Raw genomic sequence first — 19,394 nt, forward strand, 5'->3', positions numbered from 1 at the left:
GTGTTGGTGGTCGAATAGATAATAAGGAAGACATGATGCAATTTGCCATCCACTTAGTATCAATGAATTATTCTAGGGCCTCGGAACACAGCCCTTAGTCGCCTAACCCAGACACTTCTCTTGACCAAGAAGGGCATTCTCGGAGGAAAGTCAGTCATTCTACATCTATAATCAGGGACTGTGGCAACTCTGCAGATGTATAAATACAATTTCCCCTGAAAGGTCAATAAGGCCCAAAGATAGTTTGAAGAGTAAGCTACTGTAACAGTTACTGTCTTCATGTGAGAACCATTCAGATCCTAAATGAAGTTGTAAAATATATAATACCACTTGCCTGTCCAAATCTGTTTTATGCCAGCCCAGTATCTAGCATGATATTCTGTTACCTAGACATGCTGCTTTCCTCAGACCAGGAGGCTAATTTCCTAGCTTGCTTTCTTAAAGGAAGATATTTTAAACAAATAATTATTTTCTACCACCTTTTAAAAATCACATTTTCTGTGTGTGTGTGTTTTTTTTTTTTTTTTTTTGACACAGAGCCTCGCTCTGTTACCCGGGCTAGAGTGCTATGGTGTCAGTCTAGCTCACAGCAACCTCAAACTCCTGGGCTCAAGCAATCCTTCTGTCTCAGCCTCCCAAGTAGCTGGGACTACAGGCACACGCCATCATGCCCGGCTAATTTTTTCTATATATTTTTAGTTGTCCAGATAATTTCTTTGTATTTTTAGTAGAGATGGGGTCTTGCTCTTGCTCAGGCTGGTCTCGAACTCCTGAGCTCAAACGATCCACCCGTCTTGGCCTCCCAGAGTGCTAGGATTACAGGTGTGAGCCACCGCACCTGGTCCTATGTTTTGTTTTAAATGTGTCTCATAACTAGAATATAAACTTGAAACTCTGGATCTTTTAATAAAATAAGTTTAATCTATTAAATCCATTATATTTGTTGTGATTTATGACAAATGATTCAAATTTATTTTTACCATCTTATTTTATGTTTTCTATTTATATGATTTTTAAAATTTTATTTTTCTTTCTTCTGCTATATAAATATTTTCTTTCATATCTCTCTTCCTCCTCTGCTGGTTTGGAAATTATAAATCCTATTTCTATTAAGTAGATATTAATACATTTAAATTTTTAATATGTAGCAAATATTTAAGCCAATATTTTCTATGAACTCTAAAGTTATTCAGTATGTCTAGCCTCTTCCTGAACAAGATAATATCCTTAGCACTCCTTAACCCTTTCTAACAATGCTCTTCCATGTTTTTTATTTCCATATTTTATTTTATTTTATTTTTATTATTTTTTTTTGAGACAGAGTTTCACTCTGCTGCCTGGGCTAGAGTGCCATAGCTTCAGCCTAGCTCACAGCAACTTCAAACTCCTGGGCTTGAGCGATCCTTTTGCCTCAGCCTCCCAAGTAGCTGGGACTACAGGCATGCGCCACCATGCCTGTGAATTTTTTCTATATATTTTTAGTTGTCCAGCCAATTTCTTTCTATTTTTAGTAGAGACAGGGTCTCGCTCTTGCTCATGCTGGTCTCAAACTCCTGAGCTCAAACGATCCGCCTGCCTGGGCTTCCCAGAGTGCTAGGATTACAGGCGTGAGCCACTGTGCCCGGCCTATTTCCATATTTTAAATATAAAAGATTCTTCTTTTATAGTCACTAGTTATTTAGATATAACAACTTAATTTACCAAATCAGTTCTTTTATTAAGGGTCCTCACTCATGATTGACTGTTTAGCTGGGTATAGAAATCCAGTCTGCCTGTTATTATTCTTCAGTATTTGAAGATATTAATCCACTGTCTAGAAGCTATTTTCACTGATGAGAATTATGACCTATCTAATTATATTTTGTATATGAGCTCTTTTTGTCCTATGGAAGTTTTTAAGATTTCTTTTTCTTTTATCCTTGCAGTTTCACAATAAGCCACAATGAATTTATTATATTTATCCCTTTTAGCATTATCTGTGTGCATTTACTATGAGAAATTACTAGTATCTTTAGTGCTGAAAAAAAATACTCTCAAATATTTTTTCTTTCAATAGTTTCTCTGACATTCATTCTTTTCTGTATTTCTGGAGAATACAATTTTTTTAAACTTTTTTATTTTTAGAGTACAATTTCCATTCTATTCTCCATGTCTCTTTACTGATCTTTAATATTTTCCATTGAAAAAAGTCTCTATGTGCCTGTTCTGTTCCTCAGTATTATCTGCCAATTTACTAATTCTGAACCTGGCTATATCGTCCTCTCTTTATCATAGCTGTTGCATTTTTTATTTCCCTATGTAGTATTTTCAATTCCAGGATTTATTTTTTTTAATTTTTTAAAAAATTTTTGACACTTTTTAATCATGTATATTTATGGGATACACAATGATACAATGATCTATGTATACAGTGCAGAATGATTGAATCAAGCTAATTAACATATCTATTACCTTAAATACTTATCATTTATTCCTCCTGTCTAACTGTAACATTGTACCCTTTGACCAACATCTCTATTTTAATTTCCAAGATTTTTAATTGGTCCTTTTTCATAACCATCTATTCTTAGACATGGCTCTTGTTTTATAAGGTCTTATTATTTTTATGAATGTCATTTTTCCTTTGGACTATTTGAGGATCTATACATATTTATTAATAAAATCATTTTTACATTGCTTGATAACTTCTGTTTCCCTTAGGGTAAATTCTCCCATTTGGTTGAATTATTGATTGTCATAACATTTGTTTTCCTTTGAAATATTTGTTTGCAAGCTCATTTGTGAGAGTGAGTGTTTTCTCCTTCACTATGCTCCCCGCTCCCTGTCTGGATGTCTTCTGGTTATCTCTACCTGATCCCCAGGTTTCTAGAGTTCAGAACCAGGTCTTATGTTAGCAACATGGTATTCTCATCCTATGTGGGTATTGCAGATCCAGTCCAAGCCAGCTTGTGACTTGCCATAATTTTCAGCAGTTTCAACCTTTCTGTTCTCTCCTTTCTCTATAGCTCCACATACCAGTTGTAAGTTTTTTCAGTCTCTCTCACAGAAAAGGGATCCCTGCCTTAATCTTTCATAAGCTCTGATTCCCCTGTTATGCTTAAGGCACTTCTATTTTTTATTTCACTACAGGAACTTCTTGTGGCTGCTGTTTGCGGTCCAGAGCCCAACAGGCCTGGGATTATTGCTATACTTCAATTCTGTCTCAGCTTCAGGTAGATGCTCATTCTTCTTAAGCATGGCTAAAATTCTTTTATTTATTAAATATTCAAGAAGCACCTACCATATGCCAGGCACAGGTCTTGGCACTGAGGAGGCAGCAACGAAGAAAAATACGTTCTTTGAATATATGTGGTTTTTCTATCCTGATCATGTATTTGAAACGGTATGGAATGGTTCTTGAGCAGGGGAGTGAGGTTATGTATTACGTCACTCTTGATCAGTGATCTTGACCAGCGAATGTTCTTTTTAACTATTGTACTTCCTTATCTGTTACAACATAAACCAGTATTTCCTAAACTTGTCTGATTACAAGTTTCATCTAGGATGTGTAATAAAAATACAGATCAGAGTGCTTGCCACACTTTCTGAATCAGAATTTTCAAAGACAAAGCCTGGAAATGTGGAAGTGTTTGATAAAGCTCTCAGTTAGGATCCATGATTGACCAAGTTGCAAAAATACCATTATAAAACATGTGATTGTATAAATCAAAAAGTCAGAAAATCTAGAAAGAAAGGAAAGGTAGACTTTGATTTTGCTAAAACTAATGCTCTTTATCATCCTAAACAATGGCAAAATGGAAATAATAAAATAGTGAAGAAAAATTTGAGAGACTATCTTGTCTTCAACTGGGCTACCTGGGTTGTAACAATTTTTAGAAGCATTAAGTTCCAGAACATGTAACACACTTGTTTCAAAGAGGTTAAAATCTATATTCCTTATTTATATAAAAATTTATAAACAAAAATAGATTGAGGGCTTACTATATACTAACAGATAAATTATCTGTCCTCATGAATCTTAACAATATGATAAAGACAACGTGTCTTTTTAAAAATAATAGAACTAAGAAAACATTTTATATTTATATATTTTCATATGTTATTTCTATAGTATTAATATAGCAATGTTACAACAATATTAAAAATAGAACATAGCAACATCTTGTGGATAGAACTACTATAATTCTATCATGATATAAGGAGATGTACATAGTTACCAAATAACTATAAATCTAAGATATATACTCCTTATAATGACTTTCACAACATAAAAGATCTAGTGATTTTTAAAATATATCAATTTAGTAGGATCATCTTAATAGCAGAGCCTTCTTGAATTTGATAGCTAAAGTTAATATTTCATTTTAGGATATTTGTAAAATACTATTTTATGATTTGCATAGTGAATTTGCTAATTTATTAATATTAGAGTAACAGTATATTACCTATATCTGTAGACAAACTATACTGACAAAAAAGAAAATGGTATATTTGACACAAATATACACAACAAAATATTATATTCTCACCGATTGAGTCAGGTAACTGTTGCAACATATTGGATGATAGCAAGAGGTCCTCGAGGGCTTCACATCCAGAAATATCCATGTCGACCGTTTCTATTCTGTTTTTTGACATATCCAGGTATACCAACATCTTTAACTTCCCTATAGACTTGATGACATTGCATAAACTCAGGGTTAGTTGAGAAACTTTCATGGGATATTTTAAAGTTGTAAAAACCACAACACCGTAAAATTCATTTTAAAAGAAACCACAACAATAACAAATGTTGGCAAGAACATGGAGATATTGTCAAATCTTCAAACATGGCTAGTAGAAATGTAAAATGATGCAGCTGCTTTGTAAACAGATTTGGCAGTTTCTCAAAATGTTAAACATAGAGTTTCCATATGACCCAACAATCCCTAGGTATATACCTGAGAATAAAAACATAACGTATACACAAAAACTTACACAAAAGGCCACAGTTGCATTATTCACAATAGCCGAAAAGTGCTAACACCCCAAATTTCCATCAATTGATGAATGGATAAACAAAATGTGGTATATACATATAATGGAGTATTATTTGGCAATAAAAAGGAATAAAATATTGACACATGATATAAAGTGGACAAGCTTTAAAAACATATGCAAAGTGAAAAATACCAGTCACAAAAGACCACATATTGTATGATTGCATTTATACGAAATGTCCAGGATATGCAAATCCAAGAGACAGAAAGTAGAGCAGGGCTGCTAGGAACTAGGTGGAGGGGGCGTGGGAGTGACTGCTAACGGGCTCACAGATTCTTTCAGCACTGATGAAAGTGTTCTAAAATTAGATAGTGGGGATGGCCGCACAACTATTTGAGTACTCTAAAAAAACACTGAATTGTATACGGTATGGGAATTATATCTCAATGCAGCAATCGGAAAACACAACAATAATCTTGAAGATGGCACCGAAACAATTGATGTTGACATGTTGATCCTTAAAATTTCAAATGGATAAGAAAGGTTTAAATTGTGATTTGGACTTTATCCTACTACTCAGATTCAATGTTTTGTTCAGGCAATAGTCCTTTTTGAAGTTGTACTATAAACCAGTACCTACGCTACAGATTGACGGACAATCATGAATAAGACAGCTAGGTATGGGGAGAGACTTGCCATGATGACGACAGTTCTTGTCCTTAAGGAGTTCATAGTAGTAGTGAAGGAAACTTTCAGTTGAACAAATAATTATAGTACCCTGTGATATGTGCAATAAAAAAGTATGTAGGGGGCCGGGCGTGGTGGCTCACGCCTGTAATCCTAGCACTCTGGGAGGCCGAGTCAGGAGGATCGCTTGAGGTCAGGAGTTCGAGACCAGCCTGAGCAAGAGCGAGACCCCGTCTCTACTAAAAATAGAAAGAAATTAATTGGACAACTAAAAATATACAGAAAAAATTATCTGGGCATGATGGCGCATGCCTGTAGTCCCAGCTACTCGGGAGGCTGAGGCAGGAGGATCGCTTGAGCCCAGGAGTTTGAGGTTGCTGTGAGCTAGGCTGATGCCATGGCACTCATTCTAGCCAGGGCAACAGAGTGAGACTCTGTCTCAAAAAAAAAAAAAAAAATGTATGTAGGGAATGCCACAGAAGAAAAGGAAAGGTGTGTAAATTGTCTGGAAGACAGTGATTTTTAAGAAAGGAGAACATGTACCTGCGAGAAAGAACAGCACATGCATTCACAGAGAAGTGTGAAAAAGCATGGTGCGTTTGAGGAAGAGTGAGAAATTCCAAGTGGCTGAATATAGTGGCGAAGTTGGGATTATAGGAAGAAGCCAGCTGTTAAAAGGCCTTAGATGTGAGGAGATAATGAACTCTTATAGGCAAGGAAAGCTACCAGGCTTGTAAGATGGAGAATGACATGCTCAGATTTGTGCTTAGAAGAAATGACTTTCAAAGGCTGGAGTCAGGGAGATCCAGTTAGAAGTATTTTAATTGTTTAGTAGTTAAGGCAGCAGAAGTGAAGATGAAGAGGGGATAGACTCAAGAGAAATTCAGAAGTGGAATGATTGGATTAGTAACTGATTGCTGAGGACAGAGGAGGAGTCAACCCAAACCTTGGGCAAGGAGGGAACAGTGATCACATGGGTGGAACACAGACTACAGGAGTTAGGGCAGGATGGAAGTTTTCATTTTCCTTTTCTTTAGGGCATGTTTTGTACATAAACGTTCCACACGTTTTGTTTGCTCAATGGTTCATCCATTTATCTGGTCTACATGTGTACATTTTACCATTTTACTATATTGTCTCTTCTTATTTGACAGAGTATAAATAAACAAATATGTAATAAACACATTTATTACACACACAAAAGCACACACTTGGCACTGTGCTAAGTACTTTATATATATTATTTTATTTATTTATTTTTTCTTTTCTTGAGACAGGGTCTTGCTCTGTCATCCAGGCTAGAGTGCAGTGATGTCATCATGGCTCACTGCAGCCTTGAACTCCTGGGCTCAAGCGATCCTCCTCCCTCAGCCTCCTGAGTAGCTGGGACTACAGGCGTGTGCCACCACTCCTGGCTAATATGTTATTTGATTTAATACTTCATATTCTTGCTACTCAGTATATGTTCACAGACTAGCAGCACTGACACCACCTAGGAGCTTGTCAGAAATATAGAATCTCAGACTCACCCCAGACCTACTGAATCAGAATCTGCATTTTAACACATGTTAAAGCTTAGAGGTTAAGTAATGTCACTCCTTGGGTTCCCTGGGAAGGAGAGGCAAAGATAGGAGTTTATGAGAGAATGCTTTTCAGATCAGCAGCAGTGGACAGAAAGAAGTAGGGAAGGAAGAGGCAAAGAAGTCGTGCTGTGATGAAATCTTGAGAAAGTCCTCAGCTGACCCTTCAAAGAGCACTGAAATTGGACTTGCTCTGCAGTTGTTCTGAGTAGAGGCCAAAACTCTGGGCCTTTATGTATCCCTGCATTGGTGGATCATTGGATCTCTTGGAATGGGAGAGTGACACTAAGTGAGGAGGTTCTCCTCAGATGAGGCAATGCTGAAGAGGGTGAAGCTGGAGGAATAGAGTAAGTTCTTCATTCCTAGAGGAAAATGTGTGAGAGCATCTACTACAAGTAACAGTCCAAGGTTACCACATTGGTATGGGGAGGAGCTGAAATTCAAACTCACTTTTATAAGACTGCAGACTACAAAGCTCACTTAATTATTATACGGGCAGTTCCTGACCTCCATGTCCCTAATTAACCCAGTGCACATCTCTGGCTCTGCTCCCTTAGCTCTCTATATGGGTGCAGAGTGTGAGCACAGTCTCAGAGTGGCTGAATGTTTGCTCAGCTTCATCAGAGTACTGGAATCAGAGTACCTTGGGTGAGTGAGGGCTGAGTTTCTCACCATTCTTAGAAATGTGTCACTTGGAAAAATACCATCACTTTACTTATAGCTTTCCACCCCAAGGAACTATTATGTTGCCTAAGCTCACTCTTCCAGTGAGCAATAAAAGGTGATATATGTGTTTATGTGTGTGTGTTTCTTTTTTTATTCCTTTATCATGAGAAAACTTTTTTTGGCCTTGAAGCTTCCTTCATTGCTATCTCCAGCATAACTCAGTATTTTGGTGTGCAGTTACTAAACATTCTTTTTGGAAGCAAAATAACATTTTGGTGTTTATTTTTGAATCTTTCTCAAACTTCAATTCCAAACACCTTAGCAAAAATAGCCTGGGGTGGTAAAGGGCCTTAGAGACATAATGTTGCAGAATCTTCGAGGATAGCAAATGTTGCTCTGACATCCCTCTGGGTGTACAGGGGTCTGTAGGTGAGGAGCGAACAGCGAATGAAAAGAGTGGAAACCACAAGTAAAAGAAGATGCTGGTGAGTACATGTGGTGCTTGTCTTTCCATTCTTGGGATACCTCACTTAGTAGAATGCGTTCCAGCTCTATCCAGGAGTATACAAGAGGTGCTGTATCACCATTGTTTCTTAAAGCTGAATAGTACTCCATGGTATACATATACCACATTTTATTAATCCACTCATGTATTGATGGACACTTGGATTGTTTCCACATCTTTGCAATTGTGAATTGTGCTGCTATAAACATTCGGGTGCAGGTGTCTTTCTTATACAGTACCATTTGGTCTTTTGGGTAGGTGCCCAGTAATGGGATTGCTGGATCGAATTAAGAATAACATCTATTGGATGTTGGGCAGTGGGGAGAGGGGAAGGGGGAGGGGGAGGAGGGAGGAGGGGATGGGTATTTGCATACACAAAGAGTGCAACACGCACCACCTGAAGGATGGACATATTTGAAACTCGGACTTGGGGAGGGGCAAGGGCAACATATGTAACCTAAACATCTGTACTCCCATAATATGCTGAAATTAAAAAAAAAAAAAAAAGAAGATGCTGGAATTGGTTTAAAAATAAACACGTATTCAATGCAGTTTAGTCATATTTTGGTTGATTAACCTTGATTGATGGTCACAGGATAGAGCTATGCAGAAAGCTAAATATTTTATCATTACTTATTTGCTTCTCCAATTTATGAAAAACAGAGTGGAAAATAATAGCCCAGGCTTCCAAAAGTATTTAAAAGGTACATTAACTTTATTATGATACATGAACTAAGAAAAAAGTGAACTTGTTTTTTTTCCTGTGGCTTATGACATTAAGTGTGTAGGATTAATCATTCTGTGGAACTGACAGACATGTGCTGCAGACTGCACTCGAGATGAGCCTTTCAAAGTTGACTGTTCTTGAGTAATTGAAAAACAACTATTAGACAGCCATGCTTATTTTTGGCAGGGAGGTGTGGGGTATTCTCACATAGGGGATAGCAAAATGCCAAATTCAAGTGTACTAAATAAAGTAAGGAATCTGTAGCAGTCCACGTGAAAAATCTACTTTCAAAACAGATAAATTAGGCAGCGTTATATGTTTTACAAAAGATTTCATCACTACCTTTCAATTTAAATAATAAGCTTATTAAAGAGTTTGGCATGTAAGTTGATCTGCACAGTTAGATTTTGGGAACATAACCCTTATGAAAAGCAAGATGAACCTAATTCTCATTTGTACCTTCTGTTGGTTCTATAGAGAGCATCTTGGGGCATCACAATGAACAGTAGCCTCTGTGGCTGGTTTGAATTATAGCTTCACCATTTATTTACTGGCTGCATGACCTTGGGCCAAGTTACTTCTTCTGTATTTCAGTTTTATCATCTATAAAATGGGGATGGTAATAGAACTTATTTCATAGAGTTGTTATGGGGATTCAATGAATCAATATTTGTAAAACATCTAGAGAGTGCCCAGATCATGGTAAATGCATGTAAGTGTTTTTAATAAATAAATATATTGAAGAAGCAGGTATAAACTTCCAACTAGACATACATTCTGATTCCTTAATCTCTCCACAGGGAATGGATGTGTTGCCCTAGGATTTGTACATACCTCGATATGGCACAAATCAGACTCTACTGTGTGTAGTAGAATCCAGATCTGTCTTTCCTGCTACGTGTGAGCTCCTCAAACAAATATATCAAGGTCATTGAATATATTATCTTTGTAAACCTGACATTAGCATAGTTTCTGATTCATAGAGGTATATTGGTAAATGATTTTTGAATAAATCAATAAATAGAAGATGTATATTCTTTTCTGTTTTGTGTCTATGATGATAGTAGAAGTGTATCCTTTTGATAAGAGAAGAAAGTATTTTTTCCCTAATCTTTTTTCAAATTTTCTCCTTTATGTGGTTTCCTGCTTGTTCAAAGAGAGAATAAGCTTCTTGTTGCTTTTGCAATCATTTTAAGTAGTTTTTAATGTCAATTCAGAAGAGAAATAAAATTGGCTTTGAAACACACATCTAAACCTCTATGTTGGCTGAAGATTTATTGCATATCCATTTGTTCTGGCTACTTTGTCTAATGCCAGGAGTTCGGAGTTATCCAAAACAACCTAGAGACTGTGTTTGCCCTATGTGTGTGTGTGTGTGTGTGTGTGTGTGTGTGTCTGTGTGTCCATGCACATGCATGCAAATGGCAAGGGGTAGTGTTTTATGGCAAGCCATTCTTTCTCTAGATGGAAAAAAGCAGGAATACTTGCACTCAATCAGTTGACTGGTAAACCTACTACTCAGGAGATATTACTGGACTGCTGTTTAGTTGAGGAAAAAAACTGACTCTGATTTAACTTTCTGTTTTTAATAAAGTATGATTCTTGCCATTTTCAATAATTCAAATGGATTCTGTTGGAAAATTGTCTCAATTGAGAGAGATTTTTATTTTGTGGAAGAGCTCTAACAATATGAGCAGAAATCATTGTCTAGTTATCTATAAGAATCAGGTTAATTTTGTAAAAATAAAACTTGGTATTATATGTACCATTTTGCTTTTTAATGATATAGTTATAAATTTTGCAGCTTTAAAAAAACGGTAAGTGTGGAAGAGATGACAAATATACTCCAAAGAGAACAAGAAAAATCTTTCACACATTTTGTATACCTATAACACTCACAAAAGATATATGAAATACTCAAAAATGAATTAGTTGAAACTATTGGTGACTGAACACTCCTAAGAAGTGTTATTTTACTTTGAAATGCAAACACTGAGAATTAAGATGAAGATACAACCAATGTATGACATAAATGTTAAACAACATGGCATAATAAAAACTTACATACCCCAGGTAGCACTTGTAATGCATTATTATCCATCCATAACTCCCTTAAGTTTTGTATTTGATCCACAACTTCAGGCTAAGAGAGAGGTAGAGAGAAATGAGAGAGGAGAAGAAAACCAAATTAGTTTTTTCTTATCACAAATATATGATGTAATTTCTTAGATCTCAAGCTTTTATTTGGGAATTCAGTATTAGTCATCTAAGAAATTTCAAGTTTAACAGACCTCCAGAAAAACTGGTAGTCCCAGAGGTAACCAATCGGAAATTGATCTGGAGTCAATTAAAACAATAATAATAAAAATCAAGATCTATTACTCACATGCATTCTCCCTTAATACCTCACAATGATTCTTTGTAGCATTAATGACACTCTATTTGGTAAGTGTCTGCTTTCTTCACTAGAGTATAAGCTTTTGAAGGCCAGGGGAATTATTTTTGTAATCCTCACATCCCTGTTGCTTACTGTTGTACTTGGGCACATAGTAGGTTCCTACTATGTGTGTATTAGCTCCTTACACGCAAACACCCATGTGCACAGGCATTGCAGTACCATCATGTGATAACAGTGTGCATAAGACCCATTGACTTCTCATCCCTTCATTTTATCATCAAATAATTATTTGTTGAATAGTGAGGATGCCTTCTATGTGTAATGCACAATACAGAATCCGTAGTTCCTGCCTTGAAGTAGCTGATGATCTAGATCTAGGGGATAGAAATGCTTACAAATAACTAAAACACAAGGCAGCATATGGGAGAACAGAATACCTTAGAGAAGGTTAGAGGAGGGAGGAGAATATGATCAAGGTTTAACCTGTAGTGCATAATAAAATACTTTCATTCCCTAACTAGAACCTATCTCTAAATTCTATCTCCCAGATGGCAGACTGTATAGAGAGAAGAGAGGTTGCTATTGCTGCCAACATCATAAGCTCCCTTGTGGTGGCCTAATTTCTCTCTAGAAATTATCCCCTTCCACAATCTTTGGCCACTTGCTTCCTTTGACACCCGCTCCTTTTTTACCACTTCATGGGGATGACTAAGGGCGAAGCTAATCAGTGCATTGTATTCATCTGGCCACAGGGATTGGTTCAGGGATGGAAACATGACCCACTCAGAACCTATACAAAGCCATGAATCTTTGGCTGTGCCTTCTGGGGAAACAACTTTTTTTTCTGCCCTGCTGGATTTGGAACTGGAAGGGTTTCCAGCTGCAGCTCTGGGAACTTCAGGCAGGAGGAAAAGGTGAGAGTCTGTCTGAGGATGGAGTCTTTCTAAAGAAAGTTGAGCTAAAAGATAGATCCTGGTGACATCATATTGTCCTGGGACTAAGCCACACCTGAAGCCAGATTTTCTGCGTTTTTTTTTCTAACTGAAAGAATTAGTATCTAGTGAAACAATAAAATACAAGTATAGTTCAATAAAATTTGGGACCTAATTAGGAAAGCCAGTGCGTTTCATAGAATACCTGTGGGAAACAATGGAATTGTATCAAAGTCAGCATTGGAATATTAGTAATTGCAGGTCAGTGGAGGTTATAGACACATCCTTGACATATTAGGAGTGTTTCAGAGACTTCCAGATCTACTGTGGAGATAGTCTCTGATCCCTTTAGCCTTCAATTGCAATAGAACATAGTATGATTCTTGGGAGAAGTTTCCATTATAAAAAGAGTCAAAATTTAAAGTTGGAGACATGACATTCTGCTGTGAAATCAGAGCCAAGTATGAGGGAGTATGGAAGATTTTTTTTTTTTTTTAATGTAGGAAAATGTTCCCATTACCACTTAGATTGTAGGGAACAGGCAGTGAATTACTCTGCCTGTACATTATGCTGGGCAGGGACAGAAAACATAAATGTACTGTGGGAAGCACACTCTGATACACAGAGGTTTCGAGGCAGAAGCTGGCTGGCAACAGTCACATGGTGCAGTTTTCCGTAAGCCTAGGCATTATGCAAAGGTAGGGAGAAGAGAAAGAGCTGCACACTGGGTAAGGCTCCATAAAACCAGATATGCATATAATAGGACCGAGATTAATGTCTATGCTTGTAACAAAAAGCATTATTCAGGTAGACTAGATTATGCTCCGGTAACAAATTAATCCTGAAATCTCAGTGGCTTAACACAACAGGCTTACTTCCTCCTCCTACTGCTTGTCCAACATGGGTTTCTGCCCCACGATCTTGTGATATTACCAGCTCAAGACTTCAAGAAGAGCCAGAGCAAGGGAAGAGAAAATATGGAAAATTCACAACTGCTCTTAAAGACACTGGGCTGGAAGTGACATGTATATTTACGTGTATAGCTTATTGTCTAAACTATTTATATGGCCCCAACCTAAGTGCAAGGAAGGCTGGGAAATGTAGAAGGAATACATGGAATGTCTGGTGAACACTACTGTCTCTGCCACACAGTGACACTGAATGAAAAAAATGACAAGAATGGACACACGGCACTTTTATAATTTATTTATCTCTTCATTAAGGAAGTGCTTATTAAACATCTTTAAGTGCTGGGCATTATGCTAGAGTCATAATGCATAGTACAGTCTCTCCTTCAAGAAACTCACAGTCTAGCTCTGTAGTAAATACACATAAAGGTGATACATGATATTATGAGAATATAAAGTAGGGGGACTTATCTGCCTTAGTATTGAGGGGGAGCCAGAGAAAGATTCATGGAGCTGAGATGAGAAGGAGTTGAGTGACAAGAAGAGAGGAGAGGAGAGGAAAAAAAGTACATCTTAGTCAGAAGCAGAGTGAGAAATAGCCTGATGTGTGAATTGGAATGACAGGAAGTTTGCTCAACTAGAGTTAAGTTTGAGATACAGTGAGCAGCAGGAAATGAGTCCAACAAGGAAGACGGGGATCTATGAAGGCCTTGTAGTTTTTTTAAGGAGATGGGACTTTATTGCATGGGTCAAGGAGCATGATTAAAAGATTTTTAATAGTAAGCGACTTTGGCAGATTGGTGTTTTGCATATATACTCCACCCCGGTAGAAAAAAGAAAAAAACAGGAAGTCTTATTAGGGCTAGTAATGAAAGAGGTAATGAGGAATAAAGAGAAGTTGATTCAGGAAACATTTAGAAGATAAAAATGGTAGGAGTTGGTGACTGGATATAGGAGTAAGGGAGTGAGTCATGCATGTCTCCCAGTTTCCCAGCATATAGTGGTGTCACCAAAGGAGATGCAGAATATTGGGTGGGAGCAGATACATGGGAGAGACTGAATTCAGTTTTGATCACGATTATCTTTAGGCTCCTGAGGGACGTAAGTGGAGATGTCCAGGAATCAGTTGGCTATTAAAGTCTAAAGTTTAGGGAATAGGTTTGAGCTGGAGGTACAACTTAGGCATTTCATGGAAGCAGAAACACAGGGATGAGCTCCTCATGGGGAAGGTGAAGGGAAGCAGAAGTGCAGTTGACTGAGGAAGGTACCTTGGGGAACGCTAACGCTTGAGGGCTGAACACAGTTAGGGACAAGGAAGTGGGCAAGAGTATCATACATAAGAGAGGTGTCCAGTGAAATAAGAGACTGAAGATATCCACTCGATTTTGGAAATAGTAGGCCACTGGTAACCTTGGTGATAGCCATTTCTGGCGATAACTATATTACAGTTGGTTGAAGATAAATAAGAGGAAAATAAATAAAGCCAATACAGGTAGAATATTCTTTGTCAAGTTTGAATGAGAGGAGAGAAGAAAAGTTGGGAGGCTATGAAGTAATTGAGGGATCATGGGAAAAGAAAGCAAATAAATACTAGCAAAGAGAGACAGGTTAAGGACAGATAAAATGTTACAAAAGTTATAAATGTTACAGAATGTTACAAAAGTAATGGTTTAAATTCCTAGAGGGGTCAAAGAAGATAGACTGAAGACTAGAAGTGAGATGCCTCATTCGTTTAGCCTTGAGGGAAAATTGTAGAGATGGCACGGGGGTAGGAGGGCATGGTGCAGGGAGGGCTGAGAGGTGAGGGAAATAATTTCTGAAATTCTGAAATTTTCTTGATGAAATAGGAAAAAAGATAATCTGTTGAGCATGAGGGGGCAAGAATTTTGTATACACAGAGCAGTGGGGAGAAGGCACACACTGAAATAGCTTCAAAGGAATCAGAGAGGGAGCTGAGGGCTATCAAAAGAGCTCTACCAATAATAATTATTATAACTTTTTTTCTGGGCCAGGAAGGGGACTGAGAGTCGAGGAGAAAATAGAAGAAACAAAAGACTTCAGGTTTCCATAGGTCAGAGAGGAGTATAGTAGGAGTGAGGGGCAGAGAGAACTGGAAGAATGAAAAATTAGAAAGAGAGAGCAGACTTTAGGGGTTCAAGATTTCTGAAGTAGTTCCAGACAATGACAAAATTCATACTGTAACTCTGGGGAGAGTTGGCTAAGGTATAAAATATAAAGTATTGACGTGTGAGCAGGGGGAATACTGAGGGAACATAAGGCCTTGCATGGTTTGTAAGGATTTTGGCAGCCTTTGGTGCACTGCATAACTTGCTCCCTTGGCTGTGCCAGGCAAAGTGGCAGATAAAGCTGACCAATCATTCCTCTGAAATTTCTCTGCACTGGGGACCCCAGGCATTTAGTAATATGACCACGTGGAAAGGGAGAACTGATGCTAATCTATATTTCATATTGTTTCACAAGATCCCATTTAATCTGTTTAATACTATAATAAGGTAATAATAGTCCCATTTTATGGATAAAGAATCTGATAATCATTTCCTGGGGAAAATGAGAATGATTTGATTGGGGGCTGCCTAACTGCAGCTGGGATTATTGCTCAGGCCTTCTGGCTCCAAAGATGACATCATGTTATAGCTTAAAATTGAAATTCCAAAATAATAAAGAGAGCTGGTGATCACAAATGCCCAATAAAGAAAGTAAAGCATATGTTAGATTTCTAAAAAAATGATCTTTTTATTACTGGATGTTATAATAAAATGTGCTATAGAGGAAACTTCAGAAACTTTCTGATAATAGCAGAGACAAAATATAGTTAGGAGATCAATACATAGCCTTGCTGAAAACAAAACAAAAACCACAATATAAGTATGATACAATAGTTATTTTATGATCAATAGATAATTTTAAAGTGGATCTTGGAAGTAAACTAAATGGCTTACATCCAACCTAACACATAAATTATCTTTTTTTTAATGCTACTTAATTTCATTACAAAGTTAATCATTTCCATTAAAAATGAGTGAATTAACTCAAGAACGACTTGGTATATATTCAATACTGGTGAAGGCGCTATGAGATGGGCACTCACGAACTGCATTGGCAATTATAAATTACAGTCTTTTTGGAAAATGTTCTCGAATATGTATCTCATGCTTCAAAAACTTTCATATCTGCTTCTAGACAACTAACCTACCAAAATGATCTGAAATACAAAAAACTTACTACAGAAAAATGTTCATTGCAGAATAAATAATATTAAAAAGTTGGTTACAACAGAATAACAGAATAGGTATGATAAAGTAATATGTTGGTATAGTACACAGCTTTGCAAATGGATTATCTTTTTTTTTTTTTTTGAGACAGTCTCACTCTGTCACCCGGCTAGAGTGCCATGACATCATCATAGCTCACGGCAACTTCAAATTCCCAGGCTCAAGTGATTCTCCTGCCTTAGCCTCCCAAGTAGCTGGGACTACAGGCGTGCACCACCATGCCCAGCTAATTTTTTCTATTTTTAGTAGAGACCGGGCCTTGCCCTTGCTCTGGCTGCTTTCAAACTCCTGACCTCAAGCGGTCCTCCTGCCTTTGCCTCCCAAAGTGCTACGATTACAGGTGTGAGTCACCGTGCCCCGCTGATTATTTGTATTTTTATGTATGAAGATGAATAGCTCTTGCAAACATTATTGAATGAAAAAGCAGGTACAGAAATTCATATAGCACAATTGTTACATAAATTAAAAAATAATGTTATATACTAATGAATACACTTATAAGCAGTAAAAATGGGAATATGAAACAGATGCACACCAAATTCAAAGAAATAATTATCTTGATGAGGGAAGGATTGAAGTAAGACTAGGAAGGGAAACATAGAAGACTTCTACTTTATTTACAGTGTTTTGTTTCTTTAAAGCAAAAATCAAAATCAAATAAAGAATAGTTAATATTTGTTCGTTTAGTTAGTAGGTATTTGATATACTACTTTAAAATTTTTATCTTTGTTTTTTTTTTCAATTTTTTAAAAGAAACCACATCGAATTATTAATTTTGAAAATCTCAGTGGTGGTATGATAATTGATTTAAATTTTTCTTTTTTTTCTGTATATTCCAAATTTCCTATAATACATGGACATTACTTTAGTAATAAGAAAAATGGGAGAACACTCTGATGTCTTTACATTTACACTTACCTAAACCACTTAAGAATCCTTTTCAAGGTGATTTTACTATGATCAATCAACATGAGCTAAGAAAACGGTTACATCAATATTAAGATAAATAAAACATAGATGTTGCACAACTCCAACAAATTTCAATAGCTTTTGTCATGCAATTTTAGGCTATTTCATTAATTTAACTATATGTATTACTTTTAACCACCAGTTTGGACAATAGAGTTTGACTATATTTATTTATATACCTGTTTTGCAATGAGATTAAGAGAAATGTTAACTATGAAAAATGTAACATCTGTCACTTATCTAATTTAGTAAAACTAGTGAAATGAGAAGAGAACTTAAAATCTTAACATTGTGTGAAATTGCCTCAGAGACATTGTGATGACAAAAACTTGTTATTCTCCAAAACTATGCAGAACTGGAAGGAAACAGAATGAAATCTGTTTCAAAATTCAGATAAACAAATGTGAAGGTGTTTTTTTGAATTAACAAATGGAAGTTGCCCAGCAATAATTTAAAAAATCATATTCTCTAACCAAAGTGGCATAATTATTATACTTCTTCGAGATATTCCAATTATTACATTTTTTCTAAATATTGAGATTATCAATACTTCAAGGTATTATTTTTATTTCTTTTTACTTTTACCATCTTTGTTCAATAATATTTAGGGTTTGCAATCCACAAAGGAAACACGACTTCATTTTAAGAATCTTTCTTCCATTTTTATTTAAATCTCTTATTTAACAATTCACTTAGTTTATTACCAGCCCTTTAGCTCTCACAACTGGGAAATCTTTTATTCATGAATTTCATAGTACATGGTTGAAACTCTTTCTAATACACAAAATTGGATGACTAAAATTGTTCACCTCTTGATGACAAGCCTACTTGTTCATTCCTTTATTTGTAATGTACTACATGCCTTGAAACTGTTTAACTTCTTCAGTTAATTTCTTTGGATGAAGAAGTTAATGCCATAGGGTCTAAGCTTATTTTCAGTTTACATTAATGGTTTTTTTTTTCAATTTTATTTCAGAAGTCCATACCACTAAAATGTTAATACAATTTTAAAGCTTTGTTTTTAATTATCCTAAATTGAGTAATATTTTGGATTTTTTTATATTTTAATAAGACTGCATGAATAAATAAATGAATATTCTTAATGACAATTAATAATCAAATGCACTGCTGAGAAAATGTGACTGATTTTAATTAATTAGAACACTTCGAGCCATAAGCCCTTATGAATATTTTAATATGAATATGAGCATAATGTATTCTATTTAAATACGCAGATGATTATACTGATGGCACAGAGGACAAATCTACAAATGACATGATGTTTGGTGAGACAGATGATATATGAAATGACAAAAGTAGTATACAAAATGATCTGAAATGTTGGAAGACTGGACAGCTCTAACAAAATGAAGTTTAGTAGGGACTATGTAGAGTCCTGCCATACGTCCCCCAAACCAACCACAGAAGTACAGAATCAAAAGCAGAAGTAAATGTGAAATGAAATTAGGGATTTAGGTCAAGAGTAAGCTCAGTATTCATTAATTCATTTTTTTTTTTTATAGGTGAACTCATTGAGTCAAGAAATACTACCCACTCCATGCAAAGATGGCACTATAATGGTCTCTGAAAATATAGCTCAGACTGTGACAGGGCTATCCCCAAATCTTTTCTTTCGATGTCCTGTTCCATATACAACCATTAGTCCACATATGGACTACAGTATTTTCTTCCTTTCTAGGTTCCCAAGTGTAAAAGTATCTTCAACAAACCAGCGTTTATCCAGAATAT

The 19,394-nt window shown here is 36.2% G+C and overlaps 1 protein-coding gene across 1 annotated transcript in view; it reads right to left on the bottom strand.

Moving 5' to 3' along the window:
• LRRC7 (leucine rich repeat containing 7) overlaps positions 1-19,394 on the bottom strand; it is a 571,016-nt gene that overhangs the window by 138,788 nt on the left and 412,834 nt on the right. Inside the window, exons 11-12 of the mRNA XM_012652676.1 lie at positions 11,214-11,288; positions 4,530-4,674 (exon numbers count right to left, since the gene is read on the bottom strand). Coding sequence (XP_012508130.1) covers positions 4,530-4,674; positions 11,214-11,288 — 220 coding nt within the window. The remainder of the gene's footprint in view (positions 1-4,529; positions 4,675-11,213; positions 11,289-19,394) is intronic.

The sequence above is a fragment of the Propithecus coquereli genome, unplaced genomic scaffold (genome assembly GCF_000956105.1).
Source record: "Propithecus coquereli isolate 6110/MARCELLA unplaced genomic scaffold, Pcoq_1.0 Scaffold396, whole genome shotgun sequence".
In the NCBI taxonomy this organism is placed as follows: Eukaryota; Metazoa; Chordata; class Mammalia; order Primates; family Indriidae; genus Propithecus; species Propithecus coquereli.